General features: G+C 47.3%; 1 protein-coding gene and 1 long non-coding RNA gene across 4 annotated transcripts; one reads left to right on the forward strand and one right to left on the reverse strand.

Moving 5' to 3' along the window:
* Positions 1-4112: 4112 nt before the first annotated feature.
* Positions 4113-4927, forward strand: LOC136519396 (uncharacterized). 3 transcript variants are annotated; one of them, XR_010774904.1, is made up of 3 exons: positions 4113-4415; positions 4498-4616; positions 4805-4927. It is a non-coding gene; the product is annotated as an uncharacterized lncRNA (long non-coding RNA). The 3 variants fall into 3 exon arrangements; XR_010774905.1 differs by having other exon boundaries at positions 4502-4616; XR_010774903.1 differs by having other exon boundaries at positions 4115-4415; positions 4530-4616.
* Positions 4928-13886: 8959 nt separating this feature from the next.
* Positions 13887-20170, reverse strand: LOC136522217 (probable flavin-containing monooxygenase 1). The gene is made up of 4 exons (XM_066516013.1): positions 19563-20170; positions 15169-15403; positions 14915-15072; positions 13887-14819 (listed from the first exon to the last, which is right to left on the reverse strand). The coding sequence occupies exons 1-4, from the start codon at positions 20046-20048 to the stop codon at positions 14088-14090; spliced, it is 1611 nt and encodes a 536-aa protein (XP_066372110.1). The 5' UTR covers positions 20049-20170; the 3' UTR covers positions 13887-14087.
* Positions 20171-25374: the final 5204 nt, after the last annotated feature.

Below are 25374 nucleotides of genomic sequence, written 5' to 3' on the forward strand. Positions count from 1 at the left end.
TGTATATTCCTATATCTCGCAGGTGACAGGAAATCACCCGACTTCTACCGCATTTAAGCAGGGCTAAGCACTACTCGAGCCTGAGCTACATAGGATTCAGGGTAACAATATCTGGACAAGGAGTTGGGTAACCAATGCAGCAAGTGTTTGCATCCAACACCTAAACTTAATGCAACAATATATATATGTAACAATAATACTGTACTGCATTTCGGAAATTAGGAGGCTTAATATGCTCCGGGGCTTGCCTTTCACAAAGTTGCAAGGACGGTGATCCGGGCACTCAACGGCGACCTCGTCTGGCACTTCTCCTGAAGGCTGCTCCTCCTGAATCTTCGGTGTCGGCTGCTGCTGCTCGCTCAGTTCCTCGAATTCCAGCAGGGTTACTCCTTCCGGTACACCTATTGCATGCCGATGCAAAATATAAATATCATGGATGCATAAGGAATGACATGATGCTCATGATGAATGAATCACAGTGAGTGTTTATGAAAGTATCACTGGACACTCGTTTACCGAGTAGTTGGCTCTATTCAAATCACTTTAAGCATGTATCCAACTTAACTTAAACAACAAGAGCAACTTACCTAACTTGCATAACCTAAGATAAAGATGCTCATCTTCAGTTAAAGGCCTAACACCTAGGAACAGTACCATGAACTTAGAATAGTAAAGACATACTTAAAATAACAGCTAAAGCTTCATATGCAACAAGTAGTAACTTAATTATTTAATGATGGTGCAAAAGCCTAATTTGACCAAACCGAGTTTACCAACTTGTTTTTCATACCTAATAAACATCAGAAAGTATAGTGTCAACTTCTAAATAATTATATAATACCCTTTTCTAATTTATCTAGTTAATTAGGTGATTAAAGCAATATATAGTAAAACTATTCAAAAAAATCTACAAAAATTACAGTAGCTATCTCATGCTTCACATAGGCTACCATAAAAATTTCAAAGCCATTGAGTAAGTATAACAGTCTCCACAAAAATGATAAGGCATACTGGCTTAAAATGGCATAATTAAGAAATCCTAATGAAAAGTGTCAAGCAACAGATTTCCCATTTTTCCTAACATCCTTCTAGCATAAGAATAGCACCCATCAAATTTCACCTTTACTGGATCTATAGAAAAATTATGAAAATTCACACAAGATCCACCTATTAATAAAAGGAAATTCTATAACTTAAAAACTACACATGCACTAGCTCTGAAATTTTTACCAGAGCTTCAAATAAACCAAAATAGAGGACCCACAAAATTTCATAATTTTTGGACCACAGAAACTCAAGATAAAATTCAAACAAGTTTGCATGCTTCTAAAAACACCTTTCAAACTCCTATTTAATTCATCCAAATTTTCTAAAACATGTGCTCATATTATATTTTTATTAAATACTAGACATGACCAGGAACTTAACAAAATTAGAACCACATCATTTGGATCTATATACTAGGAGCTACATATTTTTCAAGATGTACATAAATCTGTGAAATAAATAAACAAAACAAATAAGGAAACAAAACTCAGCCACAGTTGGGCCAGCCCGAAGAATCACGGCGGCCCGCGACTCATGCGCTGGCGCGGCCCAACGCGATGCGGCCCACGCTGGGCTCCCGCCTCAGCCACGACGGCTGACAGGGAGGACCTGCGCGTCAGCGAGACAGGCAGGGGAGGAGAAGGGGACGGCGGCGAAGCTCGTCGCCGGTAGCTTCTCCGGCGAAGGCAAGGGTGTCTACGCGCTCGCCTGATCCTAGCGGACCTAGGGAACCCTCATTCGTAGCTATTGACGCGACAAGGAGGGGTGGCGATGGCCACGGCGGCGCTCGGCCACGGCACGGCCGGCTCCGGCGATGATACGGCGTCGCAGCCCTAATGGTTGGCGCTACGGGCTTCGGTGGTGCTCACCGGACCTAGCTACAGGCAGAGGAGGGGTGGAAAGGTCGCGCGGACAGCTGGCCGCGTGGAGCGCCAACTCCGGCGAGGTCCCGCCATGGCTGCGGTGGGGGAAAACGGCGAATACGCCCTTACCGAGGCTCAATCGACTCGATTGAACGGTGGAGGTGATGGAGGGGAACACGGCGAGGCTCTGGGCGAACGGAGCAACGCGTTTTTGCAATGGTGAGCAAGCAAGGCGAAGGCGGAGCAATGGCGGAGCGGTGGCTTCACAACGGCTCAGACGCGTGCGTGGGTTGAGCGAATGGAGCAGGGCCGAAGCCAGGGTGAGCGCGGCGCTGGCTTGAAGTGGAGGACAACGTGCAGCAGCTTCAGATCAGCCATGGCGCGTGGCAGCGCGATCGCGCGGCGCACACGTGTCCGGCGTTTTCTGAAAACGTTTGGTCACTGTAGCGCGCATTCAGTCGACTTGGATCGCCTGACAGCGTGAATTCAACGCCTTACTACGGCTAATCCAGTGATGCTTTGCAGAAATGGTGCACATGAAAAATGTAGAGGTACCATCCAGCTACATTTTCCTTTCAAGGGCCATTTCCTAATTCGCCATGGATCAGCAGTTATATGAAGCCCAAGTTGGCCTGATCCAACTGAAAATGCAGTTTAAGACTTAGACAAATTTTTCAGTGAAATCAGCATGTAATTTTGACTTGTGGGCCATGTTTGAGCATGTTCTAGCCATTTTCATGAGTTGGTCATCAAACAACTTTTGTTCCTTGATAAATTAGCTACAACTTTTGTAAAGAGTGTACAGCCATGCAAAGCTTCCAAGTTGGACTTTTTAAATAGTCAAACTATGACACTCCTAGAGTCAATTCAAGTCAAACATGCAATCAAGGGCATTTTGGTCATTTTGATCTATATGAGCAATGTCCAAACAAGTAACCTAAGTGTAGTTAAGGTGTAATAGACCATGATCAACCATTTTACAAAATTGTTATACCACTTCTAATGATCACATGTGATAAAGAAAGTAAAACAAGCAATTCATGCATATGTTTCAATACAATGTTTCACATGTTGCATGACCTTGTTGTTATCCTATACTTGTCACATTACTACCATATTGCCATGTTTCCAAGTATGAGAGTTTCATGTGACATTCACATGTTGCACTACTACCATTCACAACAATCAAGCATGAAACATACACAGTTGAAAATGTTGCATATGCACGTTTCAGTAACAATGACATGATGACATAGATAATGCACATGTTTATGAAATGGCATGCAATTTAGTGGAAGCCAAACACCTAGGGTGTTACAGCCCCTGCCCCTTCGATGCATGCACCGCGCATTGATGACAGGACCGGTCCACGCCGCAGCCAATTCTCCTCGATTCCCATCCGCGCCGTGGCCGCTCGCCTATCGCCCTCGCTGCTCTCCACTCGTGTTTTATTAAGCCATCATCGCAGCTCGCCTCGCTCGCTCGCCATGGATCCAGCTCGCCGCCGCTCGCCTCGCCGCTCGCCCTCACCGCTTATTCCAAACGTCGGGTAACCCAAACGTCGGTCTTCTTATTCCAAATGAGCGCCAGGCCAAAAAAAATTGAAAAACGAGCAGGCATAAACGCGCCGAGCAAGCACAAATGCGCTCTAGGCCGAAAATTTTGAAAACGAGAGGGTGCACAAAGGCGCCATGCAACCTCCTCCTCGCTCCCAGCCGAAAATAGCGAATAGTACGCACGCCATGCATCTCCACGGCAGAAACAGTGACATGCAAAAATCACCCATTGCCATGCAAAATGAAGCAAAACTGTGGGCGCCATGAATCAAACTCAGCTCACCAGCCTCACACCTCGATACGCTAACCGGTTGATCTAGGAAACTTTCTCGTATAGAACACACGCGAAGCAGTATTTAATAGGGGCAAATAGGAAAAACTTTACCCTAATTAATCACTCCTTGGTATGCTAAATGCTGTCCTAAACATCATTTTTTTCCTATACGGAGGGAATATATCTATATATAGAACTACTGGTATGTAGCCAGCTACAGAATAACCAATTCTGTAGCCGGGTCTAACCCGCGCGTACCATGGTATAGAACTACTGGTACGTAGCCAGCTACAGAACAACCTATTCTGTAGCCTGGTCTAACCCGCGCGTGCCATGGCGCAACCAGGCACCACATAACAGGCCAATAGGCAGTCCTGCTGGATCGGCTCCCACCCAGCCTACTCACGCACAACAGCTCCGTCACCCGGCTCGGCTCCGTCATCCACGCTCTCGAGCCATGGGGGAGCGCCGCAAATTTCTCTACGACTCGTGAGGCCATGACATCACAAACTCCAAATCATAATCGTGTCCTTCGTTCGCCACTAGACACGCCGCCGGAGAAGGTCCGTCTCGGCCACATCGCAGCTTCAAATCGGACCTGGCCATCCATGCCAGCGGGGAGAGGATCTTCAGGTGAGCACTCCCCATCGATGTGAGCAGAGATAGGATCTCCAGGTAAGCCGCTGTAAAAATCTGCATGACTCATCCAATCTCGAGCAGATTGCTTTTGATTAAGAGCAGGTTCCTTTTGGTCTAGTCAGCAAGTAATTGGGAATTCATATGTCGTAGCCTTGGAGTTGATGCCTTTGGGATGGATGTCAGTCGCAGCGCCTGCGCACACACCAGGTGTTGGACGTGCTAAATAAAAATCTCATGGTAAGATTTTGTTGCAATATGATTTTACTATTACCAGATTAGCTTTTCCCCTCGCTGCTTAGTGCGTATTGGAGACAACAAGATTGAGCAATCGGATTTCCACTGGTTTGTTATTTCATTAGGATTTCTTCTTGCTGATGAGAAGAGATGGATGGGCTTGCTTTCATTGATGGGACCTGGCTGTGCAGGTTGGTTTGTTGCTCGTGGGAGATTAGTAGCTTGCAGGCGTCAATCGTAACTCTGGACTTGGATCTCTGCTTGGTTCTCCGCCCCGGCACCCTTCCAATTAAGGGCCTGTTCGGTTTGTGGGGTTAGGTGGCCCGGAATCATTCCTTCCAGAATTGCTTCAGGGCACGTTCGGTTTTCACGTATTCAACTCCTGGAATGGATCCGGCCAGGAATACTACTGTATTTTATACGGTCATGTATCACCGGGATATGTTCCGGCCAGGAATGGCCCCAACCGAACGGGCCCTCAGTGATTTATACAGTGATCGTTCACGGGGAATAATTCCTGGAGTTGTTCCCCTTCAAACGAACTTGGCCTAAGGGAGCAATTGATCAACGATCCCACGAGCTCGCATCCCCGCCGCGGCCTTCCTTCTCCGTCGTCGCAGCGGAGGCTCGGCACACGGCGGCCCGGCGCAGACACGCAGCCCAGCAGAGACCACCAGGCCGCTAGTTTGGCCATGGCCGGCCCTGCTCGCGTTCGCCGCCAGCAGTGACCGATAGTGGCGCGCTACTCCAGCGTCCTGCGGCGTCGACCTCAACCGCGTGATAGCAACAAGTTTATCAGAATTTCCTGACATGACGCCAAATTCTAGTAACTACCCATCCTGATTACCATATCCAGCCATTTAAATATATCCAAATTATTGTATGGTAAATTTTAGTTCGGAATTGCTTGACACCAAACTGTGGTAATTCTACGACCTTGCTAACGTATTCTAGTAACCATGTACTTGCTTGGCATGCACGTACGTGTAGATAATATAATAGCTATGCATGCTTTTTAGGTAGGAAATTAAATCCAGCGGTAATCATGGGCAGGCAGTGACTGTAGGTGGACCACCGTAACCGTGTGGCTCAGCACATCGGCTCATTCGGCTCCGCGGCTTCCTGTGTCAGCGGCACGGAACTGGATCGGAAGCACCAGCGGGAGACACCTGGTTCGCTGGATTGGCTGGCTACAAAATAAGGTATTTTGTACCTGGCTATATATATATATATATATATAGAGAGAGAGAGAGAGAGAGAGAGAGAGGAAAACTGGAAAGGAGGTATGGTGTAGTTATTACCATTAATTTAAGTATATATGACATGATCAGCTCTTAGGTAACAACTAGCAATCAGCAAAATTTCCAAATTGTAGACAACTGAGAGAAAACTAAAGTAAACATATCCAGAATAAAAGATCATGGAAACCAGTTTCACAGAAATAGAAACGACAACATCTTTATCACAGGTTAAGGTGCTCAGTTGCTCACCGATTTGATGGCATGAATCCTGAGCCAAATAACTGAACATGAGATAATTTCTATCAGTATCCATCTTGTGAAGAGATAAGGGGGAACATATTAGCTCCTCGAAAGAATAAAAAAACAAGCCGAGATGGTAGTCAACACATACATCCTGCTAAGCGATATAACAGAGGTACATAACTGAAGATATCAGACAATGAACATTACCTTGAAGGGTAGGAGGTATGATCGTTTAGCAGGATGTTTGGATGATGTCAGCATCAAGCTGTGCATGAGATGGTGCGGCCGGTTAGGGGACACCCGTTGGCACTGCTACTGCCCTCCTTAGACTCAACCGCCGTCACCATCTCCTTGCCCGTCGCAGGAGCGCAAGATATGGGCTGTGCTGCCGTTATCTGCCTGAGGCACGGGCGCCATCGGCTGGCCTGGTAGACAGGGGCGGATCCAGGGCCCGGGCTGCCCGGGCCACAGCCCGGGGCGAGTCCATGTAGTCTCTGTAACATATGTGGTGTTTAGCATAAAAAACTATGATCTTAATTAGACAAAAGGAGGCCTAAGAAGTAAGATCAGACTGTTTTGAACGTGAATCAGCAGCTCAGCCCGGGGCGCAGCCTCGTTCTGGATCCGCCCCTGCTGGTAGACCATGCCTTTTACAAAGGGAGATATCTACACTTTGATCATCATAATATCAAAAACTATTTCAAACATGTCGATGATTTTTGAAAATGGGATCATGTTTTGTACAGAAGTTTTACCTTGCAACGTTTATGTATTCTTATAGCAGCAGCAAAAATAAACAGTTTCATGTGTAGTTCGATAATATGATAGATGTTTTACTTATAATGGCTCTCTGAAAAAACAATTGGCGATGCTCAAATTATCTCTACACGCAGTGATTTATATTGCCAAATGAACTCCAAAATTAGAAAGTTTCAAGTTGAAATTTAGTTTAGCCACAGACAAAGCTGATTATTTGCTTGTTTATCACTTAAAAATAATTTTTTAAACTACTTAGAAATAATTTGACGTCGTGTAAATTAGAGATCATATAATGTGGCAAATGGAATTAGCATGAATGTCTATCCGAAGGCTATTATGGGACATTGGATCCAAGCTGAGTGATTTAAAAAAAAATGATAGTTGGATGCATTTAGCTGGTATGCGAAGGCTATTATCGAACAGCTGGTATGCATGGACATGAATACATAACAAACAAAATTGAAATCCATTTGATTTGAGTATGTAGAATATGTACCATCAATCATCTTGAGCATGGCCACATTTCGAGCTTACAACACGCATGCATCAAACAGTCAAGCTCAAACTGGTAAGCATCATTTATGACATAAACATGGAAGACAGGTGTCGGCACAGCCATACAAGCAAAACATGCGGCTGTTTACAGTTTATCTCATGAGCATTCAGTCGAACAGATCATGTACGACATCCATGCCGACGTCGAGTCCAGCGCAGCTGCGTAGGAGTCAGTGGGTGGGTGCTGCCGGTGCGACATTGCGGCTAAGGTCGTTGTAGGTAGCCAGAATGTCGTGGCCGTCATCCCCTTCGTCTTGGGTTGTCAGCCGCCGGTGCGGCGAGATGGAGGCTGCGGCTCTCGGGCCTTCGCAACAGAGACGCTGTAGGAGACAGGGGAGTGCGTCCGGACGGCGGGTCTGGGATGTCCTCGACCCCGACGGTCGGAGGTCGGAGCAGCCACAGCCCAAAGGAACGGATGCGCTCGCAGCTCCCGAGAAAGGGCCTGGTGGAGGGAGACCGTGGATCCGCAGCAGGCGGAGAAAGCCGCGGGCGGCGGTGAGAGCCGGACGGAGGGAGAAGGAGGAACGACGACGGTACGAGGCGCACGGAGGGGAGCGGGAGGAGGAACGGCGGTGGGCTGGATGCGAGGAGGAGAAGGGTCTGGAACTGCTTCTGGCCTGACGGTTTGCGAAAGCAGCCGGAGATCCACGGCCGGAAATTTGGGATGATGTGACCATTACCTCGCAGAACGAGGGGCCAATGTTCAGGGTGCAAGATTCGTCAAGTAAAAAGATAGATTTAGATTATTTAACATCCAATTGATTTTTTTCTTCCTGGACTCTGTCCAACAGAATGCGTTTGGATTTGGACATCCACACATGCCTCTGAGTACAAACGAAACTTGGATTTTGGATCCCAGATGAGTCAAACTTTGGACATCCAATGGATATTGGCGCCCAGCCGCCAACGCATGCAGGTATTTTTCTCTCACAACAAATCAACTAACCGTACTTTCAGCCATGACTTATCTACCAAACGAACAGGACGGCGGTACACGGTGATGCCGAAGTCTCGCAGAACGCATCGATGACTGCATCCTATTCGGGCGAGGCCAGTAGGCCACGGCACGTCGGCACCCGCGCGCCCCCGCCATAGAGGAGAAGCTTGTGCACGCTGGTCACAACATCCGACGCGCCAAAGCCGGAGAAGAAAGCAGTGCGGGGCGAGCGCATCTCGAGCGCCTGGAATGCCGGCACCAGTGACACTGTCATGGCGGCGGCTCCGCAGCTGCATACAGATGGAACCCATGTAGAACTGCTGTAGAAGAAGGTGACTCGCGCCCTCGCGCGGCGATGTGGGCGTAGTCTCGGCGGAGCATCACATTGCTGGCAGGCACAGCATCGCGCCAGCCAAGTACGCGAACAGCAGCCACCAGTGGCGGATCCGGGGGGGGGGGGGGGGCTAGGGGGGCAGCAACCCCCTGTGAGAGTGATTTTCCTTTTATATTTACGGTAGAAAAAACGTGATTTCACCGTTAATCTTCGACATTTGTTCTAAATCTCTATTGATTACCCCCTGAGGTGCTCATCTTGGCTCCGCTAATGGCAGCCACCGTGTGATGGTCCGCCGGTGTCGGACTTGGATAGGGTGTCCTTGGTCGTACCAGCGCTGCCCAGCAAGCACATCAGACTTGGAGCGTCCCCTGAACAAGTGAGCACGCGAGCCACGCACGGAAGTCGATGGAGTACTCGGTTGCACAAGGTAGGAAGACAACGGGTGGGCGGGAAGGTGGGCAAGACAACAACGAGGTCACCGATGAAAGTGATCCACGCCCTGTTTGGTTCCTCGTGACTAAGGACTAGAGATTAGATCGTAGTTCCTTTTTAGTCCCTAAAAGGCTGTTCGGCTGGCCTAAAAGATAAGCCAAAATACTATTCCGACTGGATTGTTGTGAGAGAAAAATAATGTTCTAACTGGAAGACACTGTTCATGTGAACAGTGCCCACGTGAGTGGGCTGGCCAGCACCAGCCCAGCCAACCGAACAGGCCATAAATTGCCAACCAAGGAGGCTAAAAGAGGGACTAGTAGTCTCTAGTCCACTAGTCCCTTAAGAGGTGCTAATTGGGACCGGTGGTTTCAATATGAGATTTACCTTTGTTGTGGCGGGATGGCCTGTGTCCGTTCATGATACGAGGGTATTCAAGGATGCAATTGAGAAGTATGACGACAAGTTTTCACATCCACATGAAGGTATTGATGTCTCCTATTATCTCTTGTTTCACCTAGATTGACATACTTTCCATGTTACTTTCCATGTTTCACCTAGGTTGTGTTAGCCACTGTTACTCTCGGCGGATCTTTTTATGTAGGTTTAGTCCATGCAAGTGCAATGCTTACCCGTGGTTTAGTATGTGTGCTAGTGATGCAGTAGATATTGTGGTGTGATTGCAATCTTACCGGTAGCCATGCAAATAGCTAATATTTCAAAAATACATGAGCTGAAATGATATTGAAATATAATTGCCAATTACAGACACTCCAGCTATATTAGGCACTACATCTAAGATAATTAGCCATTACACACACTCAAACTATATCTGGCACTACTACATAGGTTTTGCTCTTCTCTCAGTTAACCTACTTCTCATGCACTGTTACTGATTAACAACAAAGAGTTGTATAAGTGTAGAGGAGTGCTATTTATGAAATGAAGCTGCTTCTGTGCAGTTCTAGATGTTTTTTGAAAGAACAACACAGATCCTACACCTTAACAACATTATTATTTTTTAAGAAAAATAATTACCAGAACCTTTTACAGTGAAATGAGTCGTGACAACAACCTTTAGATGTTGCTTAAAGGACATGGTAAAGTTCTGATCATGCTTGCAACCACCTAAAAGAACATGTTAGTGAATATTAGTAGTGTATGACCAATTGTAGAAATCAGCAATGCATGTTCTTATTCGACTGATTTACATATGCCAAATAGATAAATTTGCATAATCTCTACTCCAAACAGCAATCCACTATGATTAGTTTACTTGAAACTGATTGTACCAAGGTGAAGAAACTTTGATTGGAATCCTGCACAGAACCATTTATAGATGACGGGAGAGTGAAAAGAGCTTGCCTAGTAGAAGATGTGGGCATCGCTGTCTACTGCATACAGGAGCAACGTGCTTGCTTTCATAGATGGGGCATCACTGCCTGCAGGAGCAGCGTGCTTCCAGTGGCGAGAAAGGAAGGAATGTGACTGCGTGAGCTAGTGGTTGAATCCGCGCAATATATTGCCGCTGAACTTGGCGGTGACATGTCCACTGGCCATTGACTCGTATGATTTATTTATAGCTGTTTATTAGGGAACTTAAGCTGATATGTCCATTGGCCATTGACTTGTTTGATTTACTTACTGCTGTTTATTAGGCAACTTAAGCTGTGACATGTCCATTAGTCATTGACTTGTTTAATTTACTTCCTGCTGTTTATTAGGGAACTTGAACACATTTTGGATTGCCTTTGCAATTGCATTTATGTCCTAATTCCATGTTACTTAAAAAAATTATGGTTACGTAGGGAAGTTTTATCTTGTCGACTCGGGTTACCCGAACCAAATGGGTTATCTTGCACTGCACAAGGGAACGAAGTATCATCTCCAAGAGTTTTGGCAAGGACCAATGCCAAGAGGTAAAAAGGAGCTCTTTAATTATTCGCATTCTTCACTTAGAAATGTCATCGAGCGGTCTTTTGGAGTTTTAAAGATAAAGTGGAGGATATTGTTAGATTTGCCGAGTTATCCAGTGCCAAAGCAAAGCCAAATAATTATGGCTTGCATGGCCGTTCATAATTTTCATTTGAGAGAATGCTTTAGCGGATACGGACTTTGATATGTGTGATCAGAATGAAAACTACGTTCCAATGGTCGAAGCATCGTCTTCTTCCCAAGGAAATAGACGTAGTATACGTCAAGGGGACGAAGATCGAAATATGAATCAGTTTCGGGATTGGATAGCTGATGGTTTATTTAGGAGATCGTACGTCTGATGATTTGTAATATTGAATATTTATGAACTGCACGAACACTCTTTTGAATATATGAATGATTTGGGGAGAGGAAAGCCTGCCAGCAGCGCGCGCAAGGCAAATCAAAGCAGCGCGGCCAGCACCACCACCACCACCACCAGAAAAAACAGCGCGGGAACAGGGGTACAACCCCTAGCTGATTTGTGTATTGAATAGAAGTATTATGGTCTTTGTGCAAAAGATTAGTTCCTTAAACCAAACAACATATGGGACTACAGTTTAATCCCCAGTCTCTCGTCCCAATGAACCAGGCCCTTAGCAAAGTAGGGGGCAGCGGCTGCATGGCCGTGGCAAGTAAGCTGCAGGGGACGACCATAGGCAGACGAAGCCAAGACACGGAACTGCATAGAGAAGGTTGGATCCTAATTAAACCCACGGTTACTGTTCATAGATTGAAAAAAACGTACATCTGAGGGGAAAAAACTCCCTTTTGTATCTCGTGTGGAAAAAAAAAAGAGATGAGTTGTTACAGGCAATTTGGAAAGAATTGGCCTAACATCTCCAGTTTTATCTATTGTTATTACTACCGGGAGACGAAGCTTGCACGAAATTCTCAGCCTCCCAAGCGTGCAGCACGGGAACACACACCAAAAAAAAAAAAAAAAAGGCCGTGCCTTATCAAGCCCTATGACAAGCTGACAGTAATTGGCCTAATTTCCCCTGGAATATAATTTCCCGGCACTTGTTGACGTACGGGGTAACTTTTGGAACGTAATTTGTATGTTCTGGTTTAAACTAAAGTAGCTGAATGAGTACGTACGTCAAACTAGTTAAATTCAGCGTCTACGCTAAAATAACTCAAAGAGAAAGATCCTCCAGGCTAGCCTTTCATCGGCTGTCTTTACCAGGAAATGGTCTACGGTTAAGCGAACTAGGCTTAGTTTAGCGGTTAATCTGCCCACTCGCATCATCGGTGTATTATAAAATTTAGCATCCTTAGGGCTCTTGGCACGGCTTATGCCGGCTTCGGCTTCATCTATTTTGCGTAAATCGAGGCACTGTAGCGTGAAACCGTTTTGTAAGCCGGGGTTAAAATGAACCAGAAGCCAGAAAAAGCCAGTTTTTCTGGCTTCACTGGCTTTGGCTTCACCGGTGAAGCCGTTTTGGATGAGCCGTGCCAAAGGGGGCTTTATTCTTTCGTTGGCAAACGAGGTGCTTGAAATCTGAAAGTTCAATCTCATATATTTTCATGAATATATATTTAGTAGCAAACGTGGCCGTGCGTTGCAATGAAATGCGGTATGTCTTAAAGTTAAATGCAACACGAGGACATTTTGAGGATTTTTTGGCTATTTAATATTTGGTAAATAGTACTCTCTCTATTCTAAATTATAAGTCATTCTAACTTTCTTTCAGAATCAAAACACGTGGATATAGATATAAATATAGAAAAATTTAGTTCGCTGGTAGACACAAGGTGCCTGAAATCTAACAGCTCAATTATTTAGAAATGCTCATAGAAATACGTAGGATGCGCGTACGAACGTTTATAGTATGTGTGAATGTCTACATCTTGTGTTGTGATTCTAATAGTGTGTTTGGTTCGGAGACCAAGTGGGTTGGGTTGGGATGAACCCAGTTTTCTAGGATGGGATGAACCCATCTCATGTTTGGTTTGAGGGTTGGAGCCGTTCCAGTTTTCTGTTTGGTACGAGGGATGGAACGGGTTGGGATGGATGTACTATCTGCGTGGGACCTAGCTGTCAGTGACTCCTCCCTTTTCTTCCACCTCCCGTCGCACCGCCCTGCCCCCACGGCCCGCACCGCGTCGCCCTGCCTTGGCGCGCCCTGCACCGCGCAACCCTGCCCCACCATGGCAGCCACCTCCCCGAGCCAAAGCTCGCCCGCCATGGCCGCCACCACCTCGAGCTCTGAGCTCACCCGCCCTACTGCCACCTCCCCGAGCCTGCGCTTGCCTGCCCTAGCCGCCCCCGTAACCCGCTGCTCGTCCAGATCCAGAGGCCAGAGGAGCTGCCCCGTGCCGCGCCACCATGGACGGAGCTCGCCGTGCCGCCATGGCTGGGGTCGAAGCTCGCCCCACGTTGTGTCGTCGTGCCTGTCGAGGGCTAAGGGCCAGGGGCTCGTCCCGCGTCGGAGGGCAGGGGCCGGGGGGCGGAGGTCGCACGGAGCTACACCATGGCTGAAGCATCCGGACATTGCTGGGCGCCGGAGGTCGCCCATGCCGGCGATGGAGAAGCATCCAAGCAACCCGCGTCTGCGCTCGCCAACGGAGTTGCAACAATGTTCATCTGGGTCGAGATGATTCCTTCGATTTGGAGGTACCGATCGAACCCGCATCCCGAGAGAATATACCTTGTGCGGGATGAACCTAACCCACTGATTCTGGAACCAAACAGCAAATCATCTAGGACGGACCCGGGATATCTCAGTTGAACCCGCAAACCAAACACACCCTAAAGTAATCATGAGTAAAGGCGTCCGATCAAATAAACATAAGGAAAATTGTCATTATAATACAAACTCACGCCGCCGTATTTTCATGAATTTTTCTTTCTTATGGTAGCAGCATAAGTAGGCCCAATTGGAGTAAAGAACATGGGCCTAGCGTATTCAAATGAGTACGTAATTTGGTAGCCCAGCTTGAAGTTAGATCAAAGATTGGATCCTTATCCTTCGTACATTACAGTACAGCTTTCACTGGATGCCGGCGTAGTCCGTTGGGCCGTACGGCTGTAGCCACTCCGCGAGGAGGCCGGCCTTCCTCCTAGGCCGGTGGCCCATGTCCCGGCAGAGCTGGTCGTGGTACCACGTGGTGACGGAGGCGATGCACGACTTGAGGAAGAATCCCCCGCACGCGCGCCTCGCCCACCGGCCCCACCGCGCCCACTCCGCCACGTCGCGCTCCATGTCGCGGACGGGCGGCAACCGGACCGCGCCGTCGAGCAGGTGCGCCACCCACTTGGCCATCATCTCGTAGGGGTAGATGCTGGAGCCGCTCTCGACGTACCCGACGACGGCCATCTGCGGGACCCGCGGGTGCACGCAGTGCCTGTAGAGCGGGAGCACCGCGGCCGCGCCGCCGTCGTCCGGCGCGACCATCTCGCCGAACCTGGGGGAGGCGAACACGTCCCGCAGCGGCCGGTCGATGTGGAAGCCCGTGGAGAGGATGACCACGTCGGCGCCCACCACGACGCCGTCGTCGTCGTCCAGGACGACGAGGCCGTCCGCGCAGAAGCCGACGGAGCCGCGGCACCTCCTGAGCGCCACGCTGCCGTCGTCCACCCGGTCGTAGAACCCCTCCGGGAGTATGCCTATCCGCCAGCCCAGGCTCCCCTGCGAGAAGCTGCCGTCCGGGACCATCCCGTGCTCCCGCATCGGGATGGTCCTCTTGTAGTAGACTTCGGCCAACTTCGAGATAAGCCATCGCTGCAGCAGGATGGATGGAGTCGATCGATCAGTGTCACAGTGTGTGTTTGCATGACATGAGCTAGTGCTAGACATAGACTGCTAGTGAGTGTTACCAGTGGAGTGAGTGCCGTGGCGAGAAGGCTGAGCGCGAACCCCTCTCCGGGCTTGTGAACCATCAACTCGGTCCATCGAGCCGAGGTGGTGATAGCAAGTTTAGGATCCAGCATCCAATGGGCGCTTCTGTAGACCATTGTGCACGGGTACCTGCTACCTGTCAAACGCAAATGACGTGCTTTAGTAATTTGCAAAGACGTAGAAGCAGCAGGCAGGCAATGCAAAAGCATCAGTCCGATCGTATCGATCTCACCGTTTGCCTCGGCGCACTGCGCGACGATGTCCATGGCCGACTTGCCGGCGCCAACCACGGCGACACGCTTGCCCCTGACCAGCTCGGCGGCGTCCGCGTGCGCCATGGCTGAGTACTCCATGGAATGGAGCACTCGCCCGCGGAACACCTCGGGGCCTCTTCCGTCAGCAAACGTCGGGAGCTTCGCCACGCCATACCTCCCGATACAGAGGATTAGGAAATCGAACCTGTAGATCTATGGAACAGAGCACCAAGATTGTTATTACATACTAGGATCGATCGGAATGCGCCATTTTTTTCATCAATTAATTGGTTCGGGAGGCAGCTAGCCTCGCGATAGTGACAAGCGAAGCGACGAAGCGCGCGGGTCGCATGCAAATGATGGCTGCTGGTCATACGAGATGAACAGCATGGGAGATGCTTCAAGAAAGGAGAGGCAGCTAGGACCTAGGAGGGGACATTGACAAGGATAGGAGCCTGCCGGCACTGGCAAGTAGCGCGTTCTTTATGCGAGGAGAGGCCGGCAGTGACGAATGAATACATATAAATAGTAAACACTCATTCTGGATTGTTGATAATTACAAACGGATGGCCGCTGTTCGTTCATCGGCTAAGACGTGTTTGCTTGCAAATTTTGCTAGGTGAGAGTGAGAGAGCTAATATAATATTTTTTTTTTGTCGTTGTGCTATTAGTTGGGTTGTTTACATATAGTAGCTAATAATTAGAGCATCTATCTCTAAGAATCTTTCTAAAATTTACTCTCTAAATCATCGTTTAGAGTTATTTGAGAAAAAAAATCGTTTTCTATATCTTTGTACCCTCTAATAGCTTTTCGATATCTTGTGTGCACTTTAGACAACCACATCCTCACTCCATCTTTCGTTATTGAGAAATCCGGAATGATGCCTATATTTAGAGATCCAATTAAAAAAGCTGTTGGAGTGTATTTGTCGGGTTCATAAACCCGGGGTTCCTCATGAACCGACTTTCCAATAAAGGCTCGGCCCAGTAGACAACGTTGCGAACGACACGTAACTCCGGGGCCGGCCCAAGTACCTAAACGACAGGCCAGAAGGGCGATCCAAATCGCCGACCGGAAGGCCTGGCCGAGGAGGAACGGCGCCCGCTTCCGACTCCGGCCCGCCTCTACGACCGGAATACCTCACTAAGGAGGAACAACGCTCGCTTCTGACTCCGGCCCGCCTTCGGACGGCCTCTACGACCAGAAGGCCTGGCCAAACACCGCTTCCGACTCCGACCCGCGTCTCCGATCGGGGATCACCGAACCCCTGCTTACAGCTCTTCTCCGACTGGCACAATCAGAGCCGACTAGGACCAACCGACCGGGGACGCCCGCTCGGTGAGGACCAGGAAACGGATGGAGAAAGTAAGGCAGGGCACTCAAGTCAAACCGTAATACCAAGGACCGTACCCTGTACACCTGCAGGACAGTACCCTGCAACCTTCCTGGCGTGTCAGAACCCAAGCAGTGTTGTGGGCGCCGACACTTTCCCTATAGTATTGTGGCTGCCATCAACTCCCCTATCAGACAAACACGGTAAGGCTCCACCCACATGCCTCTAGACATCAACAGTGATATGGGCGCCGACGTTTACCGTACCAGACGAACATAGTAAAACCCCTACATGTCTCTGGGCATCAACAGTATGGTAGGCACCGACGTCTGCCATACCAGAAGAAGACGACGCAACCTCCCACATGCATCTGGTATCAACAGTGTTATGGGCGCCTACAGTCCTCTTGTACCCGACGGTGTGGGCAACAAGACTTAGCAGCACACGTACTCTCTCTCTCTCTCTTGTAAGGCCGTCCCCTTCATCTATAAAAGGGGATGCGCTCTCTCCCAACAAAGGAGGATAAATCAATTCATTCGACACACAACCACAGAACCACCAGGTTCGAGCCTCGAGCACACACTCGAACACTTAGCACATAGCAGAGCTCCCATCACTCTCGGTCCTTCAGACCAGAGTCCGACCGGACCTCTTGCACCCCCCATCTTTCTCCTTCTCGTTTGTAACCCCACTGCAAACTTCGAGCACCTAGGCTCAGGAATAAAGCCACCGATCGACTCAAATTGGACGTATGACACGTTGCCTAAACCAGAATAAACCCTGTGTCATTGAGTGCTAGACCACATCCGATCACAACGTACGACAAAACTATAAATATTTACGTGTTGGTCACTTTCTGCACTGATAGTATTTTTCACCAAAATCTCAATTCCTCTAAATTAGGAGGGATACAGAGTCTCTTGGAATTGCTCCCAGCATCATTTTGGCTATAGAGATTGTGGCAATAACTGATCTGGCCTATTTTAGATTTAGCCTTTTAACTAGGATGTTTGGATCAGTTAGCTCTTTATTTTAGCATCAAATTTTAGAGCTAACGGATCCAATCCGTCTCCAAACAGAAAACGGTTTTTAGGTAACTCAAGCCTAGCATCACCCTATGGTGAAAGCTCCAACTGGCAACTGGCTCTTATAGTCGTACACTACACTTGGCTCTTATAGTCATATATAGTACATTTGTCCCTGGATAAATCAAATTCTAAAGTTATCTTAAGTTTTTTTTTCATATTTAAAACACAAATATTTATGAAAAACAAGTAAGCATGTTATGAAAATATATTTATGCTGTATAGTCTAATGTCACTAATTTCATGTTATAAATCTTTGCGCTCTGATCAAATTTAGAAAGTTTGATTTAGAACAATTCTAGAAATTGATTTATTCACTGATGAAGGGAGTATATGGTTATTTGGCTTTTAAAATGCTTTTAGTTTTCGTTGATATAAAACTATGGAAAGTAATAACTATCAAAGTCGACTATCTAATATGGTAACAATACTAAAAAATTGATTTTAGGAGACAAGTCGTTTAATTAATGGAGGCAGTCACAAAATGTACAGTAGGTGCCTTCTAAAATACCTGAGGATTTTCGGAGGCGGTAATCTTATTTGACCGCCTCGCCAAATGGATTTACAGAGGCGGACATTTTGTTTACGGAGGCAGATAATTGCTCGTCTTATAAAATCAATTTACGTAGGCGGGCCTCTCTATTTTCATAGGAGGACCACTTAAGAGGCCCGCCTCCATTAATAGACCAAGGACCAACCAAACCCATGGAAGTCGCGACCCATTCCACCTTACCGGGTTTATATATGAAGAGGGACTTTAGGGTTTCCTTCACTCTCTCGCATCCATCTCTCTTCTCTGCTAAAATCAAACTCGCGGAGGGGGTGGCGGCCTTGAGGCGCGAGGCGGCCTCACACGGCGGCGTGGCAAGATCTAATCGGCCTCGCAGTGGCGCACTAGGTTTTCTCGTGGCGACGTGAAGACGACGGCGCGACGGCCTCCCTCACGGCGTGCTAGGGTTTCTCACGGTGGCACGGCGGTCTCCGTTTCAGCAGCCGTGCGGCCTTCCGAGCATGTGAAGACGGCAGCGAGATCCAAGTGCGCGGTGGTGGTTCGTGGAAGCCGGCGGCATCAGCGGATCCGGCGAGGTAGTCGGCGGAGGCGCTGGTGGGCTCAGGTTCACCAGTGAGCTTTTTTTTTTAATTTTGTGTGATTTATTTTCGCAGACGGTTACAATGCCTGCCTCCAAAAATTGCGATTAGCACAAGCTGGCACGGTGCATGCCTTCGAAAATTGGGATTAACACAGGCGAAGGATTTGAGCCTCGGAAAATCAATTCTACCGTCTGCAAAAACTGGTTCGGCAGTAGTGCAATGCAAAGCTTAAGTTCGCAAAAAAAAATCGAATAAAGACATAATGTTTTTTTTAGCAGAAATGCTATACAACACATATGTGTTTTAGCAAAAAAAAACATAGATTTTTTATCTCTCTCTTTGTCACCTGAGACCACCGGCGCCAGCGACGGCGACAGGCGAGCTCGCCCCGGCGGCGGCGGCGGATCTGTGATTTGTCCTTTCATAGAAAAAAATTATGATATGTGATCTGTGGAGGCTGCAGGCTGGAGGTAGAAGAAGGGTGGATGCTGTTGGATCTTAATTCTATGGTGCAAAAAAAATTCATGTGTTGAAACTATATAAAACGTATGGTTGTGTAGTAGACAGAGCGCATGGCGGATTATTGGATAAGTGACCAATCCATGTGGGCATGCAGTGAGTGGATAAAAAGTTTTCCTTTAGAAGAGTACCTTGCATTGGGACGGAAACTCTCGGTCTCAATCGTCATTTGGATGGTAAGGAGACCAATATACCAAAATTCGGGATTCTCTGCTGGCTGGTCGATAGTCGATGGATACGTCCAGACGAAAGCAAACATACACTATCCCCGACCGTGCAACACCTACCACCACATTTCATCTCTGGCAATGATTGACTTAGCGTCTTAGCCATTCGACATACCTGAGTGCTGCCGCCCTCCGACTCGCCGTCGCCGTCGCCGTCGCCGTGCCGCACGGTGAGGTGCCACTCGCCCGTGCCGTCGCCGAACGCCTCGCCATTCCCGGACCAGCGTTCCCACGCCGCCACCTCCTGCTCCGTCGCCCCGACGTAGCTGGCGCCGAGCACCCTGTAGCCGAACCGGACGCGCTCCAGCACGCCGAAGCGCCGCGCGTACGCGGTCATGTACTCCGCCACCTGGTCGTGGCGCGGGAAGGAGAGCCCCTCGTCGTCCGCGGACGCCGGCGGCCAGGGGAAGTCGGAGAACTGGTAGGCGGACGCCGTCGTCTGCAGCCTCGTGGAGGCCAGCGTCCGGTTCCACACGCCGCCGACGGCGGTGCCGGACTCGAAGACCACGGGGCGGAAGCCCTTGGCCAGCGCGTGCTTGCATGCCGCCAGGCCGCTTGGGCCGGCTCCGACGATCGCCACGCGTTTCTTCTTTGCGTCCATTTGCTTCTTGTGTTTAGAACTTAGCAGAATAGCAGTGTTCTCTTGTTGGCTTTCACAACTCGGAAGCCCCCGTCTGCTGGTGTAAATGTGTATTTGTAAGTAGCTCTGTTGACAAATGTGGCTATGAGTTAGGACAACGTCTGAGCAACTTTCCCTGCATTTTCCTCTGATCCCGTAAATTGTGGGGTAAGGTAAGAGCGAGAAACACATGACAGAAACTGATTTTTTTTTATAGAGGCGGCTATGACAATTTTAGATGCGGTTGACATAAAAAACCAGTCATATAATATAGAGGCGGCTATGACAATTATTAGATGTGGTTGCCATAAGAAACCAGTCATATAAATGTTTAGCTAGATTCAAACTTTCTAACCGTCTCAAAAGGCGATTTAATTCAGACAATTATTAAAAAAAAACTACGTGGAACGGCTTAGGTTCACGCATGTGCATGTTTTAGAAATTTGGCATAATTCATTTATTTTAAACTATGGTTGCTCTGTCAAAACATATGTGTAATGAACAATTTAGTAAAACTAAATTGATATTCTAGATATTCACAAATTTTTTGATATTCTAGATATATTGTTTTGTATCTTTTCAATAAATTAATTTAATTAATATTAATCTAGTCTATCAAAGGTACTCGTAGGTGTAGAGTGTACAAATGTGTTTCCAAGGGGTGAGTGTGTGTATGTACAAGTGTCTGTAGCTACACTATGATTTGCAAAAAGAAACAGGATTTAGAATAAAACCATAGTAAATTACAATTTAGAATCAACGAGGCTATAACTAGAAAAAGTTAAAACAGAGCGGCCGCAGTGTGCCAAGGTTTGAAATATTCTTTCAACCTCCACGTCTACACACGATGCCCGAAATCGCAGAAGGGGGCGTCAATGCCCAGACCCAGGTGGAGCCTTCACTCGTGGCCAAGGACCCCATCCCTCGTACTTCCTTCGTGCGTGTGAACCAGAAATCCCCCCCTCTCTCTTTCTCGTTCTCCATCGTGTACTAGAAAATATTCCCCTATTTTAAATTATATATAAAACGTTTTAACTTTTAAAATACATTGTTTTTCCTATTCATTTAAACATAGTATATACGTAAGTGGATTGCAAAAACTATGCATGTAGAAGAACTAAAACGTTTTAAAATCTGAAATGAAGGGAGCACTATTATTTGCTCAAAGGACTGAACATATCGATGCATATTGAAACCTAGATGCTTTTCTAACCAAACATCGGTAGCTACAATATAGCAAATTCGATGCTATACGAGGAGAGAGACAATCCGAAGCATCGTTTTTTCTACTACGTGCGGCTGTAGCATTGGTGTTTGTAATTATTATTAAAAAGAGGATCGTCTCATGTTACTCCACACCGAGATGTTGTTACTGGCACGTGGGCTGACCGAACGTGGGGATATCTCGTGACTTGACCGATGAAGTATCCGGACGCGCTTGGATGGAGATACAGAGACAGTCAAAATTCTCCAATTACGGTAATAAACAATCATCCTTTAGGAATGTGCACGTCATGCATGACCCTACTGGCCCAGAATCTGTGAGGCTGTCACTGACGTGTAGAGGTTGTATGTATCCGACTAGGACTCTGCTCCCTCTTTTTCTCGCGCGGTCGCGCCCAAGTGGGAGTATTCTTCAGGCCGGCTGCTCTTGCACACGTGCAACAGTTAGGTCCATCGATAGATATGGAGTATATACAGGCCATGCATGATACAAATGACTGGTTATTAGTTACGGCAAAAACTTAGTTTAAATTAGTTATAGTTAGCTAGCCAGTTAGCTAACAACTAGTTGAAAATTTAGTTAAAAATTAGTCATCTATCATTAGCATTCTTGTTTGGATACACTAGAGCTAATTTTAACAAACTTTTAGATCCGTAGTGTTAGCGCCCGGATGTTCAGACGCCTGCACTTCGTTTCCCACACGTGCCGCGCTCCACACCCACGCTCGCGCCAACACGCCGCATGCCCACATGGGGCTCGCGCTGCCCAGACGTCGCTCGCGCCACCAAACTGTGCGCGGGGACCCCTCGCACCCCTCTTGCTTTCCACGGACATCCCATGTGCAACACCTGATCTATTTTTGAAACATGTAGATGCAATACTTACAACATACGTTTGAAGACAGATAAAACACTTTAAATATGCTTGTGAAACACTTGAAAAAAAACACCTGAAAGACAATTGAAAACCCTTGCAAATATACGCAACATTCATATAAAAGCACTTGCAACATATGTGTGAAAATAAATACAACATCCAGATAAACACACTTATAGTAAATGTCTGAAAACAATGATGAAACATTAGGAACAGACGATTGCAATATACGTGTATAACCATTGTAACATATGAAACATCCCGATCTACTTTTACAACATCCATCTAAAACATTTGCAACATACCTCTGAAACACTTGGAACATACGCTTGCAGCATGCGTTTTGTGGTAGAACCGCCCGAAATAACACACCTTCGGAGGCACTCATCTTCCACCAGACACTAAGCACCCCGACAGCAAGCTACATCGGACGGGTTCCGTCGAGCATACCCCAAGGGAGAGCCCGAATAATCCACATTTATCCACAAGAACCCAATAATAAGAACGGGTTTACATTACTTAGTCCATTTCATACATCCAGAGTTCTTAGAAATACATTATTACAGGACCAAATTCAGAGTACGAAAATTAACAGCGGAATGAAAAGAAACATCCATCGATAATATACAAGGATCCGTCTGTGCCCACCAGAAGAATCCTTCACACAACGGCTACTCCTCAAGCAGTACCTACAATAGAGGTAAATAAACCCTGAGTACACAATATACTCGTAAGACTTATCCGACTAGTAGAAATAATTTCTTGACTCCAAGAAATATGATAAGCTTTATGGTTTGCTGGTTTACTTTTCGTAGGAAGCAATACTAATAGTGCATCCTTATGTAAGTTTATTAATAGAAGTCATGATTATTTTATTATCTAGCTATTCTATGTAAGCACATGTTCTACTTTCAAGCAAGAGTTTAGCAAACAGTTCTATTTCACCACTTTTCTTATTTCAGTTCTTACTACGGTGCTAGAGTGTAGACAAGTCGTATCAGATCGCCCGGCGATTCATGAATCAATGTGCCCAGCTGTGTACCCTGAAACACACGCCCCGCTTATACCCTAGGCACAAGTAGGACCAACCTACCACTCTCCTATTAAGGGGTCTAGGTCCCCGTCCAAACTTGGACTCCAAGCCCCCGCTCCTGAATCCCGGACTCAGTGCGATGCTTAGACCTCCACCATGCCCGCCTCCAATCAGTCGGTCCGAAAAGAGCCGGAACCCACGACAAGAGAGCAACAAGCCTTCCCTGCGCCCATACACAAGTATGTGCTCAGGATAATAAGTCTGTGACTTGCCTAGAGTCCAATGCAACGATCGATCCTTAACCGACACAGATAGAGAAAAAAAGTGTAACCAAGCTATGCCCCATTGGCCATAGGACACAACTTCTTACACCCACCAATACCTAAACCATATCCCTGTCCGGTCTCTATTTTTCTTTCCACCATTTTATCATGAGTGATCTTAATAATCACCTATTGTGAGTAACGACAGGTTACTCACACTACCAAAATCCAGAGCATAGCAGCTACTCGATCTATACTAGTAGGACTCATAGGTAGGTATATCTATGCATGTAGTTTTCATAAAATGCCTGTAACATAAATGCACATTATATATATATTCAGTGATCCTTCAAAATAAGGGTTATGCATAGGGGCTTGCCTTGGGCAGGCAAGGCGTCCACAAAGTCAGCAACTGATGGCTTCGGGGCTTCCTCCTAAACGAGAATCTCCTCCTCGTACTCTTCAATGATCTCCTCATACTCCTGTTCGTCCGCAGGCACAAACTCTACCAACTCGTTATCTACATACATGAAATGATGATGCAACATTTAGTAATACGGCAACAACAACTCTTAAAATAAAATACATCTATCAAGCTATTAAATTAGCTCTACCGACTAAGACGCTAAGTTGCCTATCATTTCCACTAAACAGGTATGAAATATTGCATGTATTAACTTAGCAACTAAAGGCATTCTTACTCTTAATACCGATTTACTATATATATACTAAAACAAGGAGTACTAGCCACCATATTTATCAAACTATTCTAAGGCTACAAAAATTACAGTGAGCACATAATAATACAATGAATCTATTGTAAAAATTTATGGTCAAAGCTATTACCAATTTGCCACAAAAATTCCTACAAATATTAAGCTAAATAATGCTAAGCTTTCCTAAATGAATTAATGAGTCTATCATTATCACAGATAACTATAAACCAAGTACACCAACCGATAGATCACATTTTTGTGAACCTAACAAATTTTGTTTCACTATTTTTGGACACCTACAAAATTTACTATAATTTTCCAAAGATCAGCTCAAAACTAAATTGAATAATCCTTTACTAATTCACTAGAAAAAGGAAAACTGAATTCAACCCTCGTGGCCCACGAGCGAGCGGCGCGACCCACTCCCGCGCATTGCGCGCGCACGTGCGATCCACTGACACGGTCAACGTGGGCGCGGCCCAACAGCGCGGCGACGGCCCGCAACGGAGAGGCCCGCGCGCGCTGGTCATTTTGCGAAAACGCCCTCGGGCTACCCAGTAATAGCGCGAGCACTAAGCGCACTATTCCTTCAATCTACGACTACGCACAACGGCCCTTGAAACAATCTATCTTCACATCGGGGGGTCCCTAACCTGGTCGCGCACGGCGTCCCCCATCGGGCAACCAGGACCCACCCAGCCCTATCTAAGGAGCCGGTACTTGCATAGGTGCAAACGCGAAACGCTAGGCGATAAAAACATGAGCCAGGATGCCATAGTAAAACCAGACCACGGCGGCAGAACTCCTGTAGCAAAAGCGGTGACATTTTGGTGAACTACAACAACACCAGAGTAGTAGGGGTAGCGCGTAAGCTCAAGGAACTCACCACGGACCTAGCCGAGGTGGTGGTTCGGCCGGAGGCGGCCCGAGCCAAGCTGGCCGCCTGCTCATGGACGGTGCGGTGGTGCACCACGGCAGCAAGACCACATTAGGGGCATCTAGGAGGTGGTAGCAACTCGACAAAGGTGCGCCGGGTGATGGGTAGGTGGAGGCGAGGCTGGCGGTGCAACAGATCGAACGCAAGCAGTTCTGGAGTGGGGGCTTTGCCGCCGACGCATGTCGATATGGTCTTATCGACCTAGCAGGAAGAAAGCTCCAAATTGGAGCATGTCACGACAAGGATCAATGCAAGATG

Source organism: Miscanthus floridulus, chromosome 18, assembly GCF_019320115.1.
Source record: "Miscanthus floridulus cultivar M001 chromosome 18, ASM1932011v1, whole genome shotgun sequence".
In the NCBI taxonomy this organism is placed as follows: domain Eukaryota; kingdom Viridiplantae; phylum Streptophyta; class Magnoliopsida; order Poales; family Poaceae; genus Miscanthus; species Miscanthus floridulus.

What these genes read in the sequence shown, in the direction of transcription:
- LOC136522217 (XM_066516013.1), bottom strand. Translation starts at nt 20,048, where the DNA reads ATGGACGCAAAGAAGAAACGCGTGGCGATCGTCGGAGCCGGCCCAAGC. An exon ending in CGGAGGGCGGCAGCACTCAG is followed by an intron (nt 15,404 to 19,562) that starts GTATGTCGAATG and finishes TCTGTTCCATAG; the next exon opens with ATCTACAGGTTCGATTTCCT. An exon ending in CCACGGCACTCACTCCACTG is followed by an intron (nt 14,820 to 14,914) that starts GTAACACTCACT and finishes ATCCTGCTGCAG; the next exon opens with CGATGGCTTATCTCGAAGTT.